This window comes from Numida meleagris, mitochondrion (assembly GCF_002078875.1).
Source record: "Numida meleagris isolate 19003 mitochondrion, complete genome".
In the NCBI taxonomy this organism is placed as follows: Eukaryota; Metazoa; Chordata; class Aves; order Galliformes; family Numididae; genus Numida; species Numida meleagris.
The window spans coordinates 1-16,785 of record NC_034374.1 but is presented as its reverse complement, the minus strand read 5'-3'; the positions used below and the strand labels follow the sequence as shown (position 1 = coordinate 16,785).

General features: G+C 46.3%; 13 protein-coding genes and 24 non-coding genes across 37 annotated transcripts, besides 1 other annotated feature; 9 read left to right on the top strand and 28 right to left on the bottom strand. All coding sequences in view use genetic code 2, as the record gives it.

The window, feature by feature from the left end:
• The first annotated feature begins 535 nt into the window (after positions 1–535).
• BMG04_mgt22 lies at positions 536–603 on the top strand. The gene has a single exon. It is a non-coding gene; the product is annotated as a tRNA-Glu (tRNA).
• A 1-nt stretch (position 604) lies between these two features.
• Positions 605–1,126, top strand: ND6 (NADH dehydrogenase subunit 6). The gene has a single exon. The coding sequence runs from the start codon at positions 605–607 to the stop codon at positions 1,124–1,126; it is 522 nt and encodes a 173-aa protein (YP_009357219.1).
• An 8-nt stretch (positions 1,127–1,134) lies between these two features.
• BMG04_mgt21 lies at positions 1,135–1,204 on the top strand. Its single transcript has one exon. It is a non-coding gene; the product is annotated as a tRNA-Pro (tRNA).
• A 3-nt stretch (positions 1,205–1,207) lies between these two features.
• BMG04_mgt20 lies at positions 1,208–1,276 on the bottom strand. The gene has a single exon. It is a non-coding gene; the product is annotated as a tRNA-Thr (tRNA).
• Positions 1,277–1,278: 2 nt separating this feature from the next.
• On the bottom strand, positions 1,279–2,421 carry CYTB (cytochrome b). The gene has a single exon. The coding sequence runs from the start codon at positions 2,419–2,421 to the stop codon at positions 1,279–1,281; it is 1,143 nt and encodes a 380-aa protein (YP_009357218.1).
• A 5-nt stretch (positions 2,422–2,426) lies between these two features.
• Positions 2,427–4,241, bottom strand: ND5 (NADH dehydrogenase subunit 5). Its single transcript has one exon. It carries the CDS (start codon positions 4,239–4,241, stop codon positions 2,427–2,429), a length of 1,815 nt encoding a protein of 604 aa, YP_009357217.1.
• BMG04_mgt19 lies at positions 4,242–4,312 on the bottom strand. The gene has a single exon. It is a non-coding gene; the product is annotated as a tRNA-Leu (tRNA).
• A 1-nt stretch (position 4,313) lies between these two features.
• On the bottom strand, positions 4,314–4,378 carry BMG04_mgt18. Its single transcript has one exon. It is a non-coding gene; the product is annotated as a tRNA-Ser (tRNA).
• Position 4,379: 1 nt separating this feature from the next.
• BMG04_mgt17 lies at positions 4,380–4,448 on the bottom strand. The gene has a single exon. It is a non-coding gene; the product is annotated as a tRNA-His (tRNA).
• ND4 (NADH dehydrogenase subunit 4) lies at positions 4,449–5,826 on the bottom strand. The gene has a single exon. A coding segment is annotated over exon 1 (1,378 nt).
• Positions 5,820–6,116, bottom strand: ND4L (NADH dehydrogenase subunit 4L). The gene has a single exon. It carries the CDS (start codon positions 6,114–6,116, stop codon positions 5,820–5,822), a length of 297 nt encoding a protein of 98 aa, YP_009357215.1.
• Positions 6,117–6,185, bottom strand: BMG04_mgt16. The gene has a single exon. It is a non-coding gene; the product is annotated as a tRNA-Arg (tRNA).
• Position 6,186: 1 nt separating this feature from the next.
• On the bottom strand, positions 6,187–6,538 carry ND3 (NADH dehydrogenase subunit 3). The gene is given in 2 exon segments: positions 6,187–6,364; positions 6,366–6,538. 2 exon segments carry the CDS (start codon positions 6,536–6,538, stop codon positions 6,187–6,189), a joined length of 351 nt encoding a protein of 116 aa, YP_009357214.1.
• On the bottom strand, positions 6,539–6,606 carry BMG04_mgt15. Its single transcript has one exon. It is a non-coding gene; the product is annotated as a tRNA-Gly (tRNA).
• Position 6,607: 1 nt separating this feature from the next.
• On the bottom strand, positions 6,608–7,391 carry COX3 (cytochrome c oxidase subunit III). Its single transcript has one exon. A coding segment is annotated over exon 1 (784 nt).
• Positions 7,391–8,074, bottom strand: ATP6 (ATP synthase F0 subunit 6). Its single transcript has one exon. The coding sequence runs from the start codon at positions 8,072–8,074 to the stop codon at positions 7,391–7,393; it is 684 nt and encodes a 227-aa protein (YP_009357212.1).
• On the bottom strand, positions 8,065–8,229 carry ATP8 (ATP synthase F0 subunit 8). Its single transcript has one exon. The coding sequence runs from the start codon at positions 8,227–8,229 to the stop codon at positions 8,065–8,067; it is 165 nt and encodes a 54-aa protein (YP_009357211.1).
• Position 8,230: 1 nt separating this feature from the next.
• BMG04_mgt14 lies at positions 8,231–8,301 on the bottom strand. The gene has a single exon. It is a non-coding gene; the product is annotated as a tRNA-Lys (tRNA).
• Position 8,302: 1 nt separating this feature from the next.
• COX2 (cytochrome c oxidase subunit II) lies at positions 8,303–8,986 on the bottom strand. Its single transcript has one exon. It carries the CDS (start codon positions 8,984–8,986, stop codon positions 8,303–8,305), a length of 684 nt encoding a protein of 227 aa, YP_009357210.1.
• A 1-nt stretch (position 8,987) lies between these two features.
• On the bottom strand, positions 8,988–9,056 carry BMG04_mgt13. The gene has a single exon. It is a non-coding gene; the product is annotated as a tRNA-Asp (tRNA).
• A 2-nt stretch (positions 9,057–9,058) lies between these two features.
• Positions 9,059–9,133, top strand: BMG04_mgt12. The gene has a single exon. It is a non-coding gene; the product is annotated as a tRNA-Ser (tRNA).
• On the bottom strand, positions 9,125–10,675 carry COX1 (cytochrome c oxidase subunit I). Its single transcript has one exon. The coding sequence runs from the start codon at positions 10,673–10,675 to the stop codon at positions 9,125–9,127; it is 1,551 nt and encodes a 516-aa protein (YP_009357209.1).
• A 1-nt stretch (position 10,676) lies between these two features.
• BMG04_mgt11 lies at positions 10,677–10,747 on the top strand. Its single transcript has one exon. It is a non-coding gene; the product is annotated as a tRNA-Tyr (tRNA).
• On the top strand, positions 10,747–10,814 carry BMG04_mgt10. The gene has a single exon. It is a non-coding gene; the product is annotated as a tRNA-Cys (tRNA).
• A 1-nt stretch (position 10,815) lies between these two features.
• On the top strand, positions 10,816–10,888 carry BMG04_mgt09. The gene has a single exon. It is a non-coding gene; the product is annotated as a tRNA-Asn (tRNA).
• Positions 10,889–10,891: 3 nt separating this feature from the next.
• On the top strand, positions 10,892–10,960 carry BMG04_mgt08. The gene has a single exon. It is a non-coding gene; the product is annotated as a tRNA-Ala (tRNA).
• An 8-nt stretch (positions 10,961–10,968) lies between these two features.
• BMG04_mgt07 lies at positions 10,969–11,046 on the bottom strand. The gene has a single exon. It is a non-coding gene; the product is annotated as a tRNA-Trp (tRNA).
• ND2 (NADH dehydrogenase subunit 2) lies at positions 11,045–12,085 on the bottom strand. The gene has a single exon. The coding sequence runs from the start codon at positions 12,083–12,085 to the stop codon at positions 11,045–11,047; it is 1,041 nt and encodes a 346-aa protein (YP_009357208.1).
• Positions 12,086–12,154, bottom strand: BMG04_mgt06. The gene has a single exon. It is a non-coding gene; the product is annotated as a tRNA-Met (tRNA).
• On the top strand, positions 12,154–12,224 carry BMG04_mgt05. The gene has a single exon. It is a non-coding gene; the product is annotated as a tRNA-Gln (tRNA).
• A 5-nt stretch (positions 12,225–12,229) lies between these two features.
• Positions 12,230–12,300, bottom strand: BMG04_mgt04. Its single transcript has one exon. It is a non-coding gene; the product is annotated as a tRNA-Ile (tRNA).
• On the bottom strand, positions 12,301–13,263 carry ND1 (NADH dehydrogenase subunit 1). The gene has a single exon. The coding sequence runs from the start codon at positions 13,261–13,263 to the stop codon at positions 12,301–12,303; it is 963 nt and encodes a 320-aa protein (YP_009357207.1).
• An 8-nt stretch (positions 13,264–13,271) lies between these two features.
• Positions 13,272–13,346, bottom strand: BMG04_mgt03. The gene has a single exon. It is a non-coding gene; the product is annotated as a tRNA-Leu (tRNA).
• On the bottom strand, positions 13,347–14,970 carry BMG04_mgr01. The gene has a single exon. It is a non-coding gene; the product is annotated as a 16S ribosomal RNA (ribosomal RNA).
• Positions 14,971–15,043, bottom strand: BMG04_mgt02. The gene has a single exon. It is a non-coding gene; the product is annotated as a tRNA-Val (tRNA).
• BMG04_mgr02 lies at positions 15,044–16,022 on the bottom strand. Its single transcript has one exon. It is a non-coding gene; the product is annotated as a 12S ribosomal RNA (ribosomal RNA).
• Positions 16,023–16,091, bottom strand: BMG04_mgt01. The gene has a single exon. It is a non-coding gene; the product is annotated as a tRNA-Phe (tRNA).
• Positions 16,092–16,785: a D loop (control region).

The following is a 16,785-nucleotide window of genomic DNA, read 5'->3' as shown; positions in this document are numbered from 1 at the left end:
AGTTCACAGATGACTTCGTGAAAAGTGAGGAAATCAGGAGTAAAGCGGGTGATGGCCCTGACCGAGGAACCAGAGGCGCAAAAGAGCAAGAGGGGCGAGGGGTTTAGGGGGAAAGAATGGGCCTGAAGCTAGTCATATAGGACATTACAGGCAGGGGTTGCTGATCTCTCGTGAGGTGTACGATCAATAAATCCATCTGGTACGTCTAGCATAACCAAATGAGGAAGAACATATAGTTTAAGGGTATGTCCTGTAACCATTCATGGTCATGGTGACTTGGAAGTTGGGGACAAATATGATGGTGGGTTATAATTTATGTCTGGAAGCATTACACGTTCTAGTACATTTGGGAGGAATGGGGTGGAGGTATTTATGTCCGTTTACATATATATGGGTTTAGTACATATATAATATATAGTACCGGTACCATAATGTATGTGGTATATAAATGTATGCACAGTTATACATAGTATACCCCCCCTGGGGGGGAAAGGGGGGGTACACTCAGTAGGGGAGTTAGGTTAAAAAATGAGTTGTTCCCGTAGTTGAGAACAACAATGGCTTTTCAAGCCGTAGTCCTTGGGGTCTAGCCAAGCGGGAATATATGACTTATTTTATGATTTTTCTTGGGGTTAGCTTTATACTGGGGACTTTAGCTGTGGCATCTAATCCTTCTCCTTATTATGGGGTGGTGGGATTAGTATTAGCGTCTGTGGTTGGGTGTGGGTGGTTGATGAGTCTAGGGGTTTCTTTTATTTCTTTGGCGTTGTTTATGATTTATTTGGGGGGTATGTTGGTGGTTTTTGTTTATTCAGTGTCTTTGGCTGCTGATCCTTATCCTGAGGCATGGGGGAGCTGGCGGGTAGTGGGGTATGGGTTGGGTTTTGTGTTGGTAGTTTGTGCGGGGGTAGTTTTAGGGGGGCTTGTTGAGTTCTGAAAGGTGGGGGCTGTTACTGTTGATGGTGGGGGAATATCTTTTATGCGGTTGGATTTTAGTGGGGTTGCAGTGTTTTACTCGTGGGGTGTAGGCTTATTTTTGGTGGCGGGGTGGGGTTTATTGTTGGTTCTGTTTGTTGTGTTAGAGCTTGTGCGTGGGCTGTCTCGGGGGGCAATTCGGGCAGTTTAGGGGTTTAACAGAGAATAGTTTATTTGAAAATGCCAGCTTTGGGAGCTGGAGAGAAAGGTTTAAGTCCTTTTTTTCTGAGTTTACTCTAAGAAGGGTGAAGTCTTCAGTTTTTGGTTTACAAGACCAATGTTTTTCATAAACTATTAGAGTATTTAGTGGTTAAGTATTTTGTTTTCTAGGGTTCCAATTATGGGGAAGAGGATTAGGAGGGTAGTGAAGTAGGAGAGTGATGCTAGTTGTCCGATGATGATGAAGGGGTGTTCTACAGGTTGGCTGCCCACTCAGGTTAGAATGAGAAGGTTGGCTACTAGGAGTCAGAATAGAAGTTGGGAGAATGGGCGGAATGTTATGGTTCGTTGTTTGGATTTGTGGAGGAATGGGATTAGGAGGAGGATAAGTACGGAGGCTGCTAGTGCTAGTACGCCTCCAAGTTTGTTTGGAATTGAGCGGAGGATGGCGTATGCAAATAGGAAGTATCATTCTGGTTTGATGTGTGGGGGTGTTACTAGTGGGTTGGCTGGGGTAAAGTTTTCGGGGTCACCTAGTAGGTTTGGGGAGAATAGGGCTAGGGTTAGGAGTGGGGTGAGTATAAGTGTTAGGCCTAGGATGTCTTTGATGGAGTAGTAGGGGTGGAATGGGATTTTGTCTGAGTTGGATGAAATGCCTAGGGGGTTGTTTGAGCCCGATTCGTGAAGGAATGTGAGGTGGATAATTGTGATTCCTGCGATGACGAAGGGGAGAAGGAAGTGTAGGGCGAAAAATCGAGTGAGGGTGGGGTTGTCGACTGAAAACCCTCCCCACGCCCACTCTACTAGAGTTTGTCCAATGTAGGGGATAGCTGAGAATAGATTAGTAATGACAGTAGCCCCTCAGAATGATATTTGGCCTCATGGAAGAACGTAGCCTACGAAAGCGGTTGCTATTAGTGTGAGGAGGAGAATTACTCCTGTGTTTCAGGTTTCTTTATATAGGTAGGAGCCGTAGTATAGGCCTCGGCCAATGTGGAGGTAGATGCAGATGAAGAAGAATGAGGCTCCGTTTGCATGTAGGTTTCGGATTAGTCATCCGTATTGGACATTTCGACATGTGTGGGCTACGGATGAGAAGGCTAGGGAGGTATCTGCAGTGTAGTGTATAGCTAGTAGTAGGCCGGTGATAATTTGGGTCATGAGGCAGACTGCTAGGAGGGATCCGAAGTTCCATCAGGCAGAGATGTTTGATGGGGTAGGAAGGTCGATTAGGGAGTTGTTAATTATTTTCAATAGGGGGTGAGATTTTCGAATGTTGGGGGCCATTGGGTTTATATTTGGGTGAGTAAGGTGATTGTTAGGATTGTGAGGGCGAAAGATCCTAGGTAGGCTTTGATCAGACCTGTGTGGAGTGATGTGGAAATTTTGCTTATTGTTAGGTGTAGGTCTGCGAGGCCTTCAGGGCCTATTTTTTTGTACCACGCCATGTCGATTAGGTGGGAGGCAATTTTTTGTCCGTTGAGTAGGAGGATTATTGGGCTGGATCGGTGTATTAGTGGGTTGAAGTAGCCTAGTGAGGATGAGAAGTTTATGAGGGAGTTTTGTTTAGGGGTGGTGAGGGTGTGGGTTGCGTGCGAAAGTTCTAGGGCGAGGATGAGTCCGAGGGCTGTGACGATGATAGCGGCGGTTTTTGTAAGGGTAGGTATGGTTATTGGGGGGGTTTTCGTTGGTAGGATAAGGGAGGAGATTAGTAGTCCTGCTATGATACTACCAAGGGCTAGACGTGTGATGGGTAGGATGGCTGAGGGTGTGTTTTCATCAATTGGTGTGATTGGTGGAGTGCGGGTGTATCCTGTTTGGACTAGGATGGTTATGCGGAGACTGTAGGTTGCAGTAAATGATGTAGCGAGTAGCGTCAGTAGTAGGGCCCAGGTGTTGATGTAAGAGGTGTTTAAATTTTCGATGATAATGTCTTTAGAGTAGAAGCCTGCTAGGAAGGGGGTACCTATTAGGGCAAGGTTACCGATGGTCAAGCAGGAGGTGGTTGATGGAAGGATTTTTTGTAAGCATCCTATTTTTCGGATGTCCTGTTCTCCGTTTAGGCTGTGGATGATAAGGCCTGAGCAGAGGAATAGCATGGCTTTGAAGAAGGCGTGGGTGGAGATGTGAAGGAAGGCTAGTTGTGGAAGGTCTAGGCCGATCGTGACTATTATGAGGCCTAGTTGGCTTGAGGTAGAGAAGGCAATGATTTTTTTGATATCGTTTTGGGTGAGGGCGCATGTAGCGGCGAAGAGTGTTGATAGTGCGCCTAGGCATAGACATAGTGTTAGGGCTGTTTTGTTAGAGGAGAGTAAGGGGTGAGTGCGGATTAGTAGGAAAATTCCGGCTACGACTATTGTGCTGGAGTGGAGTAGGGCGGAGACTGGGGTGGGGCCTTCTATTGCTGCGGGCAGTCACGGGTGGAGTCCAAATTGGGCTGACTTTCCTGTAGCGGCTAGGATTAAGCCTAGAAGGGGAAGAATAGGAATTTGTGGGTGGGTGGTTTGTTGGATTTCTCAGGTGTTTAGTGTTGAGGCTAGTCATGCTATGCTCAGGATGAGGCCGATGTCTCCAATCCGGTTATAGATTATAGCTTGTAATGCAGCTGTGTTGGCTTCGGCTCGTCCTTGTCATCAGCCGATGAGGAGGAATGATATAATTCCTACTCCTTCCCACCCTACGAATAGGAGAAGTATGTTGTTGGCGATGGTTAGCGTAAGTATGGCAATTAGGAAGATAAGAAGGAAGGTGAAGAATTTTGTAATGTACGGTTCTGAGTTTATGTACCATGAGGCAAATTCTAGGATGGATCATGTTACGAATAGTGCGATGGGGAAGAATAATATGGAGTACAGGTCTATTTTTAGGGTTAGGGGGATTTTGAAGTTTTGGATGAATTGTCATTCTCAGTAGGTGGTGATGCTTTCTACTCCTGAATATGAGAAAATGGTTATTGGTGCTAGGCTGGTTAGGAAGGCGGCTTTAACGGTCTTGGAGATGGATGAGGGGGTGTTTTTAAATTTCAGGATAGGGGGTAGGATGATTGGGGTTAGGAGGATAATTAGGGTAAGTGATGTTAAGGTGTTGAGGAGTAGGGCTGTTTCCATTACTTTTACTTGGAGTTGCACCAAGATGAGTGGCTCCTAAGACCAGTGGATTACTTTTATCCTTTAAAAGTTGAGGGGGCCGAGGTTTAAAGCTCGGATGCAGGAATTAGCAGTTCTTGCTGGGTTCGACCACCCCTCGGCGAGTAAGGAGGTTTGAACTCCTATTTTTAGAATCACAATCTAATGTTTGGATTAAACTATGCTTGCATAGAGGAGTTCCTGAGATCAGGTCTGGTTTTAGGATAAGGGCTAGTATAGGGATGATGTGGAGGATTATGAGGAGATGTTCTCGTGTGTTTGAGTTCAGGGTTGATGTAATGTGGGATGGTAGCGTACCTCGTTGGGTTGATAGGAGTATGTAGAGGGTGTAGGTGGCTGTTAGTAGTGTTGCTGTTCCGGTTAAGATAATTGTTGGAGAAGATCAGTTGAAAAGGGCAATTATAATTGTTAATTCTGCTATGAGGTTGGTTGTTGGTGGTAGGGCTATGTTAGTTAGGTTTGCTAGTAGTCATCATAGTCCTATGAGAGGTAGGAGGGGTTGTAGGCCTCGTGTGAGGACGAGGATGCGGCTATGTGTTCGCTCATAGTTTGTGTTAGCTAGGCAGAATAGTAATGAGGAGGTGAATCCGTGGGAGATTATAAGGATTATTGCCCCTGAGAATGATCAGTGGGTTTGGATCATACCTGCAGCGATTACTAGGCCCATGTGGCTTACGGAGGAGTAGGCGATAAGGGATTTTAGGTCTGTTTGGCGTAGGCAGATAGAGCTAGTTATTAGGGCTCCTCATAAGGCTAGGGTAAGGAACGGGTAGTGTAGGAAATTGGATGTGGATCCTATTAATAAGGTTATTCGTATGATACCATATCCCCCTAGTTTTAGCAGTAGAGCGGCGAGTAGTATTGAGCCTGCGATAGGTGCTTCTACATGGGCCTTGGGTAGTCAGAGGTGGAGGCCGTATAGGGGTGCTTTGACTATAAATGCTACTAGTAGGGCTAGGGTTGCTAGTAGTGTGGTTCATGAGGTTGGTAGGCTGGGGTGGGTTAGTTTGAGAACTGGAAGATGTAGGGTTCCGGTTTTTGAGTGGAGGTAGAGGATTGAGATTAGTAGGGGTAGGGAGCTGATTAGGGTATAGAATAGGAGGTAAATGCCAGCGCTGAGTCGTTCAGGTTGGTTCCCTCATCGTGTAATGAGGATCAGGGTGGGGATTAGGGTTGCTTCGAATGAAATGTAGAATAGTATGAGTTCTGTAGCTGAGAATGCTAGGATGATGAACGGTTGGATGATGATTAGGGTTGAAATGAATATGCGTTTTCGTGTTTGGGGTTCGTGTTGAAGGTGGCCTTGGCTTGCTAGTATTATGAGGGGTAAGAATCAGCAGGATAAGACTAGTAGGGGGGATGAGATTTGGTCGGTGCATATTCAGGGGGTTAGGGTTTTTAGTGGGTAGTATGATGGGGTAAGTCATTGTAGGCTGATTAAAGCAATTAGGAGGCTGTATGCTGTGGTGTTGGTCCATAAAAATTTGGGTGGTGACAGGAGGGCTACTGGGAGGAGTATGGTTGTTGGGAGGATAATTTTTAACATTGTAGGAGGTTTAGGTTGTGTAGGTGGTCTGAGCCATGTGTTCGTGTGGAGGCTACTAGTATAGCTAGGCCGGTACTAGCTTCGCACGCTGAGAACGCTAATATTAGGATGGGGACAAGGGTAAATGATGGGGTTTGGTTTTCGATCGGTCAGATTGATAGTGGAATAAACATGGAGAGTATTATGCTTTCTAGGCATAGGAGGGCTGAGATTAGGTGGGTTCGGTGGAATGCTAGTCCTAGGCTGCTAAATGTAAATGCGGAGTAGAAGCTAAAGTGTAGGGGTGACATGAGAAAGTTATAGGTGTTGGCTATAATTTGCTGGGTCGAAACCAGCTGTCTTAGTTAGACTAACTTTCTGTTATTCTGCTCATTCTAGGCCGCCCTGAGTTCATTCGTAGATGAGACCAAGTGTTAGCAAGGAGATGATGGTAGTGGTTCAGGTGAGGGTTGTTAGGGGGGACTGGAGTTGAATGGCTCATGGGAGGGGGAGGAGTAAGGCGATTTCTAGGTCGAATAGGAGGAATAGGATGGCTACTGAGGAAGAATCGGATTGAGAATGGAAGTCGAGCTGAACCTAGGGGATCAAAACCACATTCGTATGGTGATAGCTTTTCTGAGTCTGGAGTTATTTGAGCCAGTCAGAAGTTTAGGGTGGCTAGTGCTGTGCTTAAGACAAGGGAGAGGGATATTGTGAATGTGAGGGTGTTCATTGCTCTTCTCTGGGTTAGTACCAGATTTTAAAGATTGGAAGTCAGTTGTAATTAATATACTAGAAGAGCAGGATCCTCATCAGTATATTGACATGTAGAGGAAGAGTCAGATGACGTCTACAAAGTGTCAGTATCAGGCTGCTGCTTCGAATCCGAAGTGGTGGTCTGATGTGAAATGGAATTTGATTAGTCGTAAGAGGCAGACTGTAAGGAAGGTGGATCCAATGATTACGTGGAGTCCATGGAATCCTGTGGCGACGAAGAAAGTGGAGCCGTAAACGCTGTCAGCGATTGAGAATGAGGCTTCATGGTATTCTATTGCTTGGAGGGCTATGAAGTAGAACCCGAGGAGAATGGTTAAGGTTAGTGCGTGAATGGCTTGTTTACGGTTACCTTCTGTGATGCTATGGTGGGCTCATGTTACGGTGACGCCTGATGCCAGGAGGATGGCTGTATTGAGTAGGGGGACTTCTAGGGGGTTTAGGGGTTTGATTCCTGTAGGGGGTCATTGTCCACCTAATTCTGGTGTTGGGGCCAGGCTTGAGTGGAAGAAGGCTCAGAAGAATCCAAGAAAGAAGAAGGCTTCTGACGTGATAAAAAGAATTATTCCATATCGTAGGCCTTTTTGGACAGTTGGGGTGTGGTGGCCTTGAAAGGTGCTCTCTCGGACCACGTCTCGTCACCATTGGATTATGACTAGAAGTATTGAAAGGAGGCCTGTTGCTAGTAAGAGGGAGGAGTTAAAGTGGAATCATATGATTAGGCCTGAGGTGGTTAGTAGGGCGGCAGCTGCGCCGAAGATTGGTCATGGGCTTGGGTCAACTATGTGGTAGGAGTGTGCTTGGTGTGCCATTAGATGTTCTCTTGTAAGTATAAGCTTAGGAGGAGTACGAATACGTAGGCTTGAATTATGGCTACTGCTACCTCTAAGATAGTCAGTAGGAATAGGATAAGTGCTGTTAGGGCTGAGATTGATGGTATTATAGGTAGGAGGGTGACGGTAGCTGTGGAGATGAGTTGGATGAGTAGGTGGCCAGCTGTGAGGTTTGCTGTTAGGCGTACGCCTAGGGCTAGCGGTCGGATGAGTAGACTGGTTGTTTCGATCATGATCAGGGCTGGGATGAGTGGTGTAGGGGTTCCTTCGGGGAGTAGGTGACCGAGAGAGGCGGAGGGTTGGTTTCGTAAGCCTGTTAGGAGTGTGGCGAGTCAGAGTGGGACGGCTAGGGCTATGTTTATCGATAGCTGGGTGGTTGGGGTGAAGGTGTACGGGAGTAGGCCTAACAGGTTAATGGAGAGGAGGAAGAGTATAAGTGAGGTTAGTAAGAGGGCCCATTTGTGACCGGCTTTGTTTAGAGGAGTCATAAGTTGTTTGGTGATTAGGTTGGCGAGTCAGAGTTGTAGGGTTGAGAGGCGGTTGGTTACTCAACGGTTGTTGGGTGATGGCAGTAGTAAGGTTGGGAATAGGAGGGATAATGGGATGAGTGGGATCCCTAGGAGGTATGGGCTTGAAAATTGGTCGAAGAAGCTTAGGTTCATGGTCAGGTTCAGGGGGTTGGTTTGGTTGGTTGGGTTTTATTTAGTGGGGGGTTTGTGGTGGTGAAAGTTAGTAATTTAGGTTGGATGAGTAAGGAGAAAGAGAATCATGTAAGGAGTAGAATGGTAAATCAGGGGTTTGGGTTTAGTTGAGGCATGTCATTAAGGAGGGGAGTGTGTCCTCTTTCTCTAGCTTAAAAGGCTAGTGCTGCGTCCATAGCTTCTTAATGGTTAAGATGATAGCAGTGAAGATCAAGCTTCGAAGTGTTTTAGAGGGGTTGATTCTACTACGATTGGTATGTAGCTATGGTTAGCCCCACAGATTTCTGAGCACTGCCCGTAGAACACTCCTGGGCGGGTGGTAATGAAGGAGGTTTGGTTAAGTCGTCCTGGGATTGCGTCTGTTTTAACTCCCAGGGTGGGGACGGCTCAAGAATGGAGGACATCGTCGGCGGTGATGATTATTCGGATGGGAGATTCTATGGGGATCACAATTCGATGATCGACCTCTAGAAGTCGGAAGTGGCCTTTGGGGAGGTCAGTTGTTGGGACCATGTAGGAGTCAAATGAGAGATCTTTGAAGTCTGTATACTCGTAGGATCAATATCATTGGTGTCCGATGGCTTTTAGGGTAAGGTCGGGCTCATCAATTTCGTCTATTATATATAAAATTTGGAGGGAAGGGAGGGCAAGCAGGATTAGGACGATGGCGGGGAGAATTGTTCAAATTAGTTCGACTTCTTGGGCGTCTACGGTATTTGATGATAGTTTTTCGAGTAGTATTAGGGTTAGAAGGTACAGTACTAGGCTGCAGATTGCTAGTGCTACTATTAGGGCATGGTCGTGGAATTCGACAAGTTCTTCTATAATGGGGGATGAGGCGTCTTGGAATCCTAGTTGGGAGTGGTTTGCCATGTGAGATGTACGGGGCTTGCACCTGTGATTTAGTCTTGACAAGGCTATGTAATTGGTTTACTAACGTCTCATAAGAAAGAAGCATTAATTGGTTTGATGCGGTTGGCTTGAAACCAGCATGTGAGGGTTCGATTCCTTCCTTTCTTGTACTTGGACAAAGGCTGGTTCTTCAAAGGTGTGATATGGGGGCGGGCAGCCGTGGATTCATTCAATGTTGGTGGCGGTTAGTTCTGGTTGGAGGACTTTTCGCTTAGCTGAGAATGCTTCTCAGACGATGAATATTAGCATAATTACGGCTGTTATTGAGATTAATGAGCCGATTGAAGATAGGGTGTTTCATAGTGTGTAGGCGTCTGGGTAGTCGGAGTATCGTCGGGGCATGCCAGCTAGGCCTAAAAAGTGCTGTGGGAAGAAGGTTAGGTTAACTCCTGTGAATATAACTCCAAAGTGTGCTTTGGTTCATGAGGGGTGAAGGGTGAAACCTGTGAATAGGGGGAATCAGTGGGTAAATCCTGCTAGAATAGCAAAAACTGCCCCCATTGAGAGGACATAGTGGAAGTGGGCAACAACATAGTAGGTATCGTGGAGGGCAATGTCTAGGGATGAGTTAGCAAGGACGATTCCTGTTAGGCCTCCGATAGTGAATAGGAAGATGAATCCCAGGGCTCATAGAATGGGAGGGTCTCATTTGATTGTTCCTCCGTGCAGGGTGGCTAGTCAGCTGAAGACTTTGATGCCGGTTGGGATGGCGATGATTATGGTGGCAGATGTGAAGTAAGCTCGGGTGTCTACGTCCATCCCGACTGTGAATATGTGGTGGGCTCATACGATGAAGCCTAGGAATCCGATGGATATCATGGCTCAGACTATTCCTATGTAGCCGAATGGTTCTTTTTTCCCTGCGTAGTATGCTACTACGTGTGAGATAATTCCGAATCCTGGGAGGATGAGGATGTAGACTTCAGGGTGGCCGAAGAATCAGAATAGGTGCTGGTATAGTACTGGGTCTCCGCCTCCAGCTGGGTCGAAGAATGTGGTGTTGAGGTTTCGATCAGTGAGGAGTATTGTAATGCCAGCGGCGAGGACCGGTAGGGATAGGAGGAGAAGGACGGCGGTGATGAGGACTGATCATACGAATAAGGGTGTTTGGTATTGTGTTAATGCAGGGGGTTTTATGTTGATGATGGTGGTAATGAAGTTGATAGCACCTAAGATGGATGAGACACCTGCTAGGTGGAGGGAGAAGATAGCTAAGTCTACGGAGGCGCCAGCATGGGCAAGGTTGCTGGCTAGGGGTGGGTAGACAGTTCATCCTGTGCCAGCTCCAGCTTCTACAGTAGAGGATGCTAGTAGAAGGAGGAAGGAGGGTGGGAGGAGTCAGAAGCTTATGTTGTTTATTCGTGGGAATGCTATGTCCGGGGCACCGATTATTAGTGGTACTAGTCAGTTTCCGAAGCCGCCGATCATGATTGGTATAACTATGAAGAAAATTATGACGAAGGCATGGGCTGTGACGATTACATTATAAATTTGGTCGTCCCCTAAAAGGGTCCCTGGTTGTCCTAGTTCTGCGCGGATTAACAGGCTGAGTGCTGTGCCGACTATGCCTGCTCATGTGCCAAAGATTAGGTAAAGAGTGCCAATGTCTTTGTGATTGGTTGAGAATAATCATCGGTTGATGAAGGTCACAGGTAAGATGGCTGAGTGTCTAGGCGTTAGGCTGTAGTCCTTTTTACAGAGGTTCGATTCCTCTTCTTATCAGCCCTGTAGTGAAGTTCATGGTGAGTTGCAAGCTCATTGATGCACATTAAAGATGTGTCAGGGTTTTGTAGGCAGAAGCCAAGTGGTTATGGCATCTAGCTGTTAACTAGAATTTTATGGGATCGAGGCCCATCTGCCTAGGTTAAGGCTTTAGCTTAATGAAAGTGTCTGGTTTGCATTCAGAAGATACAGGTTAATGTCCTGTTAGCCTTAGTGTATGGCAGAAACTAAGAGAGTTTAACTCTTATTTAAGGCTTTGAAGGCCTTTGGTTTGGGTAGCTGCTTAATCCTAAGTTTCTAGGCTATGGTGAGTATTAGAGGAGAGAGGGGGAGTAAGGATGTTGACAGGGCGATTAGGATAGCGGTGGTAGTGTTTGATGATTTGTTAGTGTGTCATAGTTTTATGTGGTTGGAGGAGTTAGGGGGGAGTGTAATTGTTGAGTGGTACGCAAGGCGGAGGTAAAAGAACAGGCCTAGTAGGGAAAGCATAGTGATGATTGTGGCTGTTGGTGTTATTTCTTGTTTAGTGAGCTCTTGAATGATGAGTCATTTGGGCATGAAGCCGGTTAGTGGTGGTAGGCCTGCTAGGGAGAGGAGAGTGAGTATCAAGGTTGCGTTAAGTATCGGGGTTTTTGTTCATGAGATGAGTATTGTTGATAGTTTTAGGACTTTGATTTGGTTTAGGGATAGGAAGATAGCTGTTGTTATTAGAGTGTAGAGGAGGAATGTAAGGAGGGTTAGTTTGGGGCTGTAGATAATGATTGCGATTATTCAGCCTAGGTGAGAAATGGATGAGAAGGCTAGGATTTTTCGTGTCTGTGTTTGGTTTAAGCCCATTCAACCTCCGATAAGGGTTGAGCTGATTGCTAGGGAGGTGAGTAGGGTGGGATTAAGTGATTGTGATGTCATTAGGAGGAGAGTGATTGGGGGGAGTTTTATCAGGGTTGAGAGTAGCAGGGCAGTGGTTAGGGATGATCCTTGGAGTACTTCTGGGAATCAGAAGTGGAATGGGACCAGTCCTAGTTTGATTGCAATTGCTATAGTCAATACAAGGCAGGGTGTTGGGTGGTTTAGTTGTGTGATGTCTCATTGGCCTGTGTGTCAGGCGTTTATTATGCTTGAGAAAAGGATTAAGGCTGATGCAGTTGATTGGGTAAGGAAGTATTTGATGGCTGCTTCAATTGCTCGGGGGTGGTGGGGTTTGGAGATTAGGGGGATGATAGCTAGGGTGTTGATTTCTAGGCCAGTTCATGCTATGATTCAGTGGTTGCTGGAGATTGTGATGCTTGTCCCTGCGATTAGGCTTAGGGTGGTGATTAGTTTTGCGTGGGGGTTCATTAGTAGGGGAAGGGGTTAAACCATCGTTTTCGGGGTATGGGCCCGATAGCTTAATTAGCTGACCCTACTAGAAAATAATATAAGGGAAGTATGGAGAGTTTTGATCTCTCTTGTGTAGGTTCAATTCCTGCTTTTCTAAGATTTAGGAAATGAGAGGGTTGTTGTACCTCTATGTTCACTTTATCATAGTGATCCTTTAGTTCAGGCACATTTCCTTAGGTGGGAGGTAGACCGGCGTAGCTGATTGGCATGCTAGTGTGTCAGAGGCATAGGGCTAGTGTCAGGGGAAGGAAGTTTTTTCATAGGAGGTGCATTAGTTGGTCGTAGCGGAATCGTGGGTATGAGGCTCGGATTCACAGGAATGTGGATGAGAGGAGGAGGACTTTAGTAGCAAGAGCAATTGGGTATAGCTCTGACGATAGGCTTAGGCAGCTTGGGTTAAGGAATAAGATGGTGGTTAATGTGTTTATGAGTATGATGTTGGCGTATTCGGCTAGGAAAAATAGGGCAAATGGCCCCGCAGCATACTCAACATTAAACCCTGAGACGAGTTCGGATTCCCCTTCTGTTAGATCGAATGGGGCACGGTTGGTCTCGGCGAGGGTAGAAATGTATCATATTATTGCAAGGGGCCATGAGGAGAAGATTAGGTATATGGGTTCTTGGGTGACGGCTAGGGTAGTTAGGGTGTAGTTGCCGCTAAGTATGATTGTGGCTAGGAGGATAATGGCTAGGGTGACTTCATATGAAATTGTCTGAGCAACGGCTCGTAGTGCTCCGATTAAGGCATATTTTGAGTTTGAAGCTCATCCTGATCAGAGGAGAGAGTAGACGGTGAGGCTTGACATGGCTAGTAGGAATAGGAGGCCTAGGTTGAGGTCAGCTAGCGGGAATGGTAGTGGGAGGGGGATTCAGATGGTGAGAGCTAGTAGTAGGGCCAGGATTGGGGTTATGGTGAAGAGGAAGGGGGAGGATGTGGACGGGCGGATAGGTTCTTTGATGAATAGTTTAACTCCGTCTGCGATAGGTTGGAGAAGACCAAAAGGGCCCACGATGTTTGGGCCCTTCCGGGCCTGCATGTAGCTGAGAATTTTTCGCTCTACGAGGGTTAGGAAGGCCACGGCGATTAGGATAGGGAGTACATAGGATAGGGATATAATTAGGTTATGTCATGTCATACTGGGGAAGCTAGGGAGAGGATTTGAACCTCTGGGGTAAAGGGTTTAAGCCTTTTGCATTTACCGAGCTCTGCCACGCTAGCTTGTCCTTTTCTAGGAATTGTTGGGTGGGTGATGGGGGTCTTCTTAGCAGTTGAGTTGAGGTCATTGCTTGGAAGGGGGGGGTGTGCTTGTAGTATTGACCCCACTTCTCCGGTCCTTTCGTACTAGGAGGAGTGTATTCATAGATAGAAACCGACCTGGATTGCTCCGGTCTGAACTCAGATCACGTAGGACTGTTAATCGTTGAACAAACGAACCCTTAATAGCGGCTGCACCATTAGGTTGTCCTGATCCAACATCGAGGTCGTAAACCTCCTTGTCGATATGGGCTCTTGGAGGAGATTGCGCTGTTATCCCTGGGGTAGCTTAGTCCATTGATCAATTATATTGGGTCTGGTTACTGTTAGTACTTAGAGGGGTTGGTCTCGGTGAAGAGTTGTGGTCTGTGGTTTGGAGGATTTATTTTTCTCCAAGGTCGCCCCAACCGAAAAATGTCGACCAGGTGTTTTGTGTGGGTGGGTCCGGTGGATTTGGGTTGGTGTCAAGGTGGTCGTGATTTTGAAGTTCCACAGGGTCTTCTCGTCTTATGGTCCCATTCTCGTTTTTGCACGGGAATACTAATTTCACTGATCATCTGTAGGAGACAGTTAAGACCTCGTTTAGCCATTCATACAAGTCTCGATTTATGAGACAATTGATTGCGCTACCTTCGCACGGTTAGGATACCGCGGCCGTTGAACGTTGTAGTCACTGGGCAGGCATCACCTTCAATACTTGTTGTTTGCTGAAGGCTATGTTTTTGGGAAACAGTCGGGTCTATTGGGTTTGCCGAGTTCCTTTTACAGATTTTGATCTTCTTGCGGGCGCTCCTGAGTTGGCGTAACAAGTTAGGTTGAATACATGTTCTTGTCTTAGTAGCGGTATTAGTTGGGTTTGTTAATAGTGTACCAATGTAAGTTCGCGCCGTAGAGGGGGTGGGGTCCCAAGTTACTTATTTTAGCATTAATTCTCCTATGGTCATAGGTTAACCTGCTAGAGGTAAGGGAGTCAAAGGGGGTTTTAGATTTTTAATGGGAATGAGCTTTGACGCACTCTTTTGTTGATGGCTGCTTTAAAGCCCACGGAGCAGGAGGAGTTTGTATTATCCGCTAGGGGAGGTTGTGTTCTTTTTCGAGGGAGCTGTACCCCCTTCGAATAGCTCTTAGCCCTATCGTGCAGTTGATCGGTTAGGTAGGATGTCCTAGTAGGAGGGGCTGAGGGAGAACTTAGATTCTTTTGGCAGGTAACCAGCTATCACCCAGCTCGGTAGGCTTTTCACCTCTACTAGCGAGTCATCCCACTCTTTTGCGACAGAGACGGGTTCGCTCAATGTTTAGCTGCTCGCAAGTAGCTCGCTTGGGTTTCGGGGAGGCAAACTTTAGTACGCTTTGCTTGGTTGTTCTTGCTAAATCATGATGCAAGAGGTACAAGGGTTGGTCTTTACTGTCTATTGCTTTTGGTTTTCACTGTTATTTCACCTTTCCCTTACGGTACGGTTGACCTCTATTGCGCCGGAGTGTCTTTTCTATCACCTATACTAGGATATAGTTATAATGTTTTGGTTGGTTGAGGAAGTAGGTTTGTTGATGTTCATGTGGGGGAGTTGGTTGGGCTAGAGGGGGCAGATCAAGACGATTTCATTTGTGGAAATATCTTTCAGGTGTAAGCTGAATGCTTTGGAGTTTATAGCTACGTCTTGGTGGTCTAAGTACACCTTCCGGTACACTTACCTTGTTACGACTTACCTCGTCTTTGGCCGGGGAGGGTGTTAGTTATCGGTGGAGGTGGCTTGTGAAGAGGGTGACGGGCGGTATGTACGTGCCCCAGAGCCGGCTTAAAATGGGCTTAAGATGTATGGTCCCATTTTACTGCTAAATCCTCCTTCTAAGGGCAGGTTTCATGCTCTTTTTCGTGAGTGTTCTATGCTAGAAAATGTAGTCCATTTCTTCCACCTCATGGGCTATACCTTGACCTGTCTTGTTAGTGGGGACTGTTGAGCTCACTGTTGCGCTTTCATGTAGGTGGGCTGGCGACGGCGGTATGTAGGCTGTGTTGGCAAGAGGTGGTTGGGTGGATCGTGGATTATCGGTTATAGAACAGGCTCCTCTAGGTGGGTTTGGGGCACCGCCAAGTCCTTAGAGTTTTAAGCGTTTGTGCTCGTAGTTCTCAGGCGGATACTTAGGTATTGAAGTATCTAGATTTAGGGCTAGGCATAGTGGGGTATCTAATCCCAGTTTGTGCCCTGGCTTTCGTGGGTTGAAATTGGTCGTGGTGGCTAAGATTGTTTTGAGGTTGGGTTTAGGTGAATCTTAGGCTTATGACAGCTTAGTTACATTTTGATCTTAGTTGGTTTGATAACATGTAGCCACTCTTTACGCCGGATGGATTATTGACTTGGGTTTCTTGTATGACCGCGGTGGCTGGCACAAGATTTACCAACCCTGGGGTTGTTGCTATGGCTAAGTCAAGTTTACACTTATTGCTTAATGTTAATTACTGCTGAATACCCGTGGGGGTGTGGCTTAGCAAGGCGTCTTGGGCTACTGGCGGGTGTGCCTGATGCCTGCTCCTTTTTCTCTGAGGAGGTGAGAAGATTCAGGGGCATTTTCACTGGGGTGCGGATACTTGCATGTATATGTCTAGCAAGAGCCAATAATAAGGTTAGGACTAAGTCTTTTGCCCCCAGGTAATATGAGTACCGTCTTGGCATCTTCAGTGCCATGCTTTGATGGTTAAGCTATGTGGGCCTGGTGGTAGGTGAATTGAGCTGTTTGTTTGTTGATGATATAAATGATGTTAGTTTGTGATTGGTTTGGGGGGTTTATATGAGGGTTATGTTTATTCATTTTTTGATGTATGTTGTGGTAGTGGGGTTTCTCTAATAATTTGGGCTAAAGTAATGATGTATATATATATTATACAAACGTTTAATTATGGTTTGTGGATGTTAAGGTGTTGATTTGTTTGTAATAATTTTTTTTTTAAAAAACGTTTTATAAAATGAAAAAAAAACGAAAATAAAATTGTGGGAAATTTTCTGGTTTTGTGAAGAAAATAGAGGAAGTGAAAATGAGTAAAAACATGTCCGACAAGCATTCACTATATAGCACCATGCTGCCGGGGAGGGTGGAAGAGCCATAACCAAATGCGATCCAAAGTGCATCAGTGTCAAAATGATTCCCCATACACGCAAACCGTATCATTGAGGGACACGAGAGGACTAGAATAGGACGCAACGCAGGTGTAGTCCAGGCTTCACTTGAGTAGGACTCTGGCGACGGCACTGTGAAGGGCAACCTGTGAAGAAGCCCCAGAGAAAAAAGGAACCAACAGCAAATGAAGAAAGAAGATGCCGCGATCACGGACTGAAGAGGGGAAAATAGTTCACAGATGACTTCGTGAAAAGTGAGGAAATCAGGAGTAAAGCGGGTGATGGCCCTG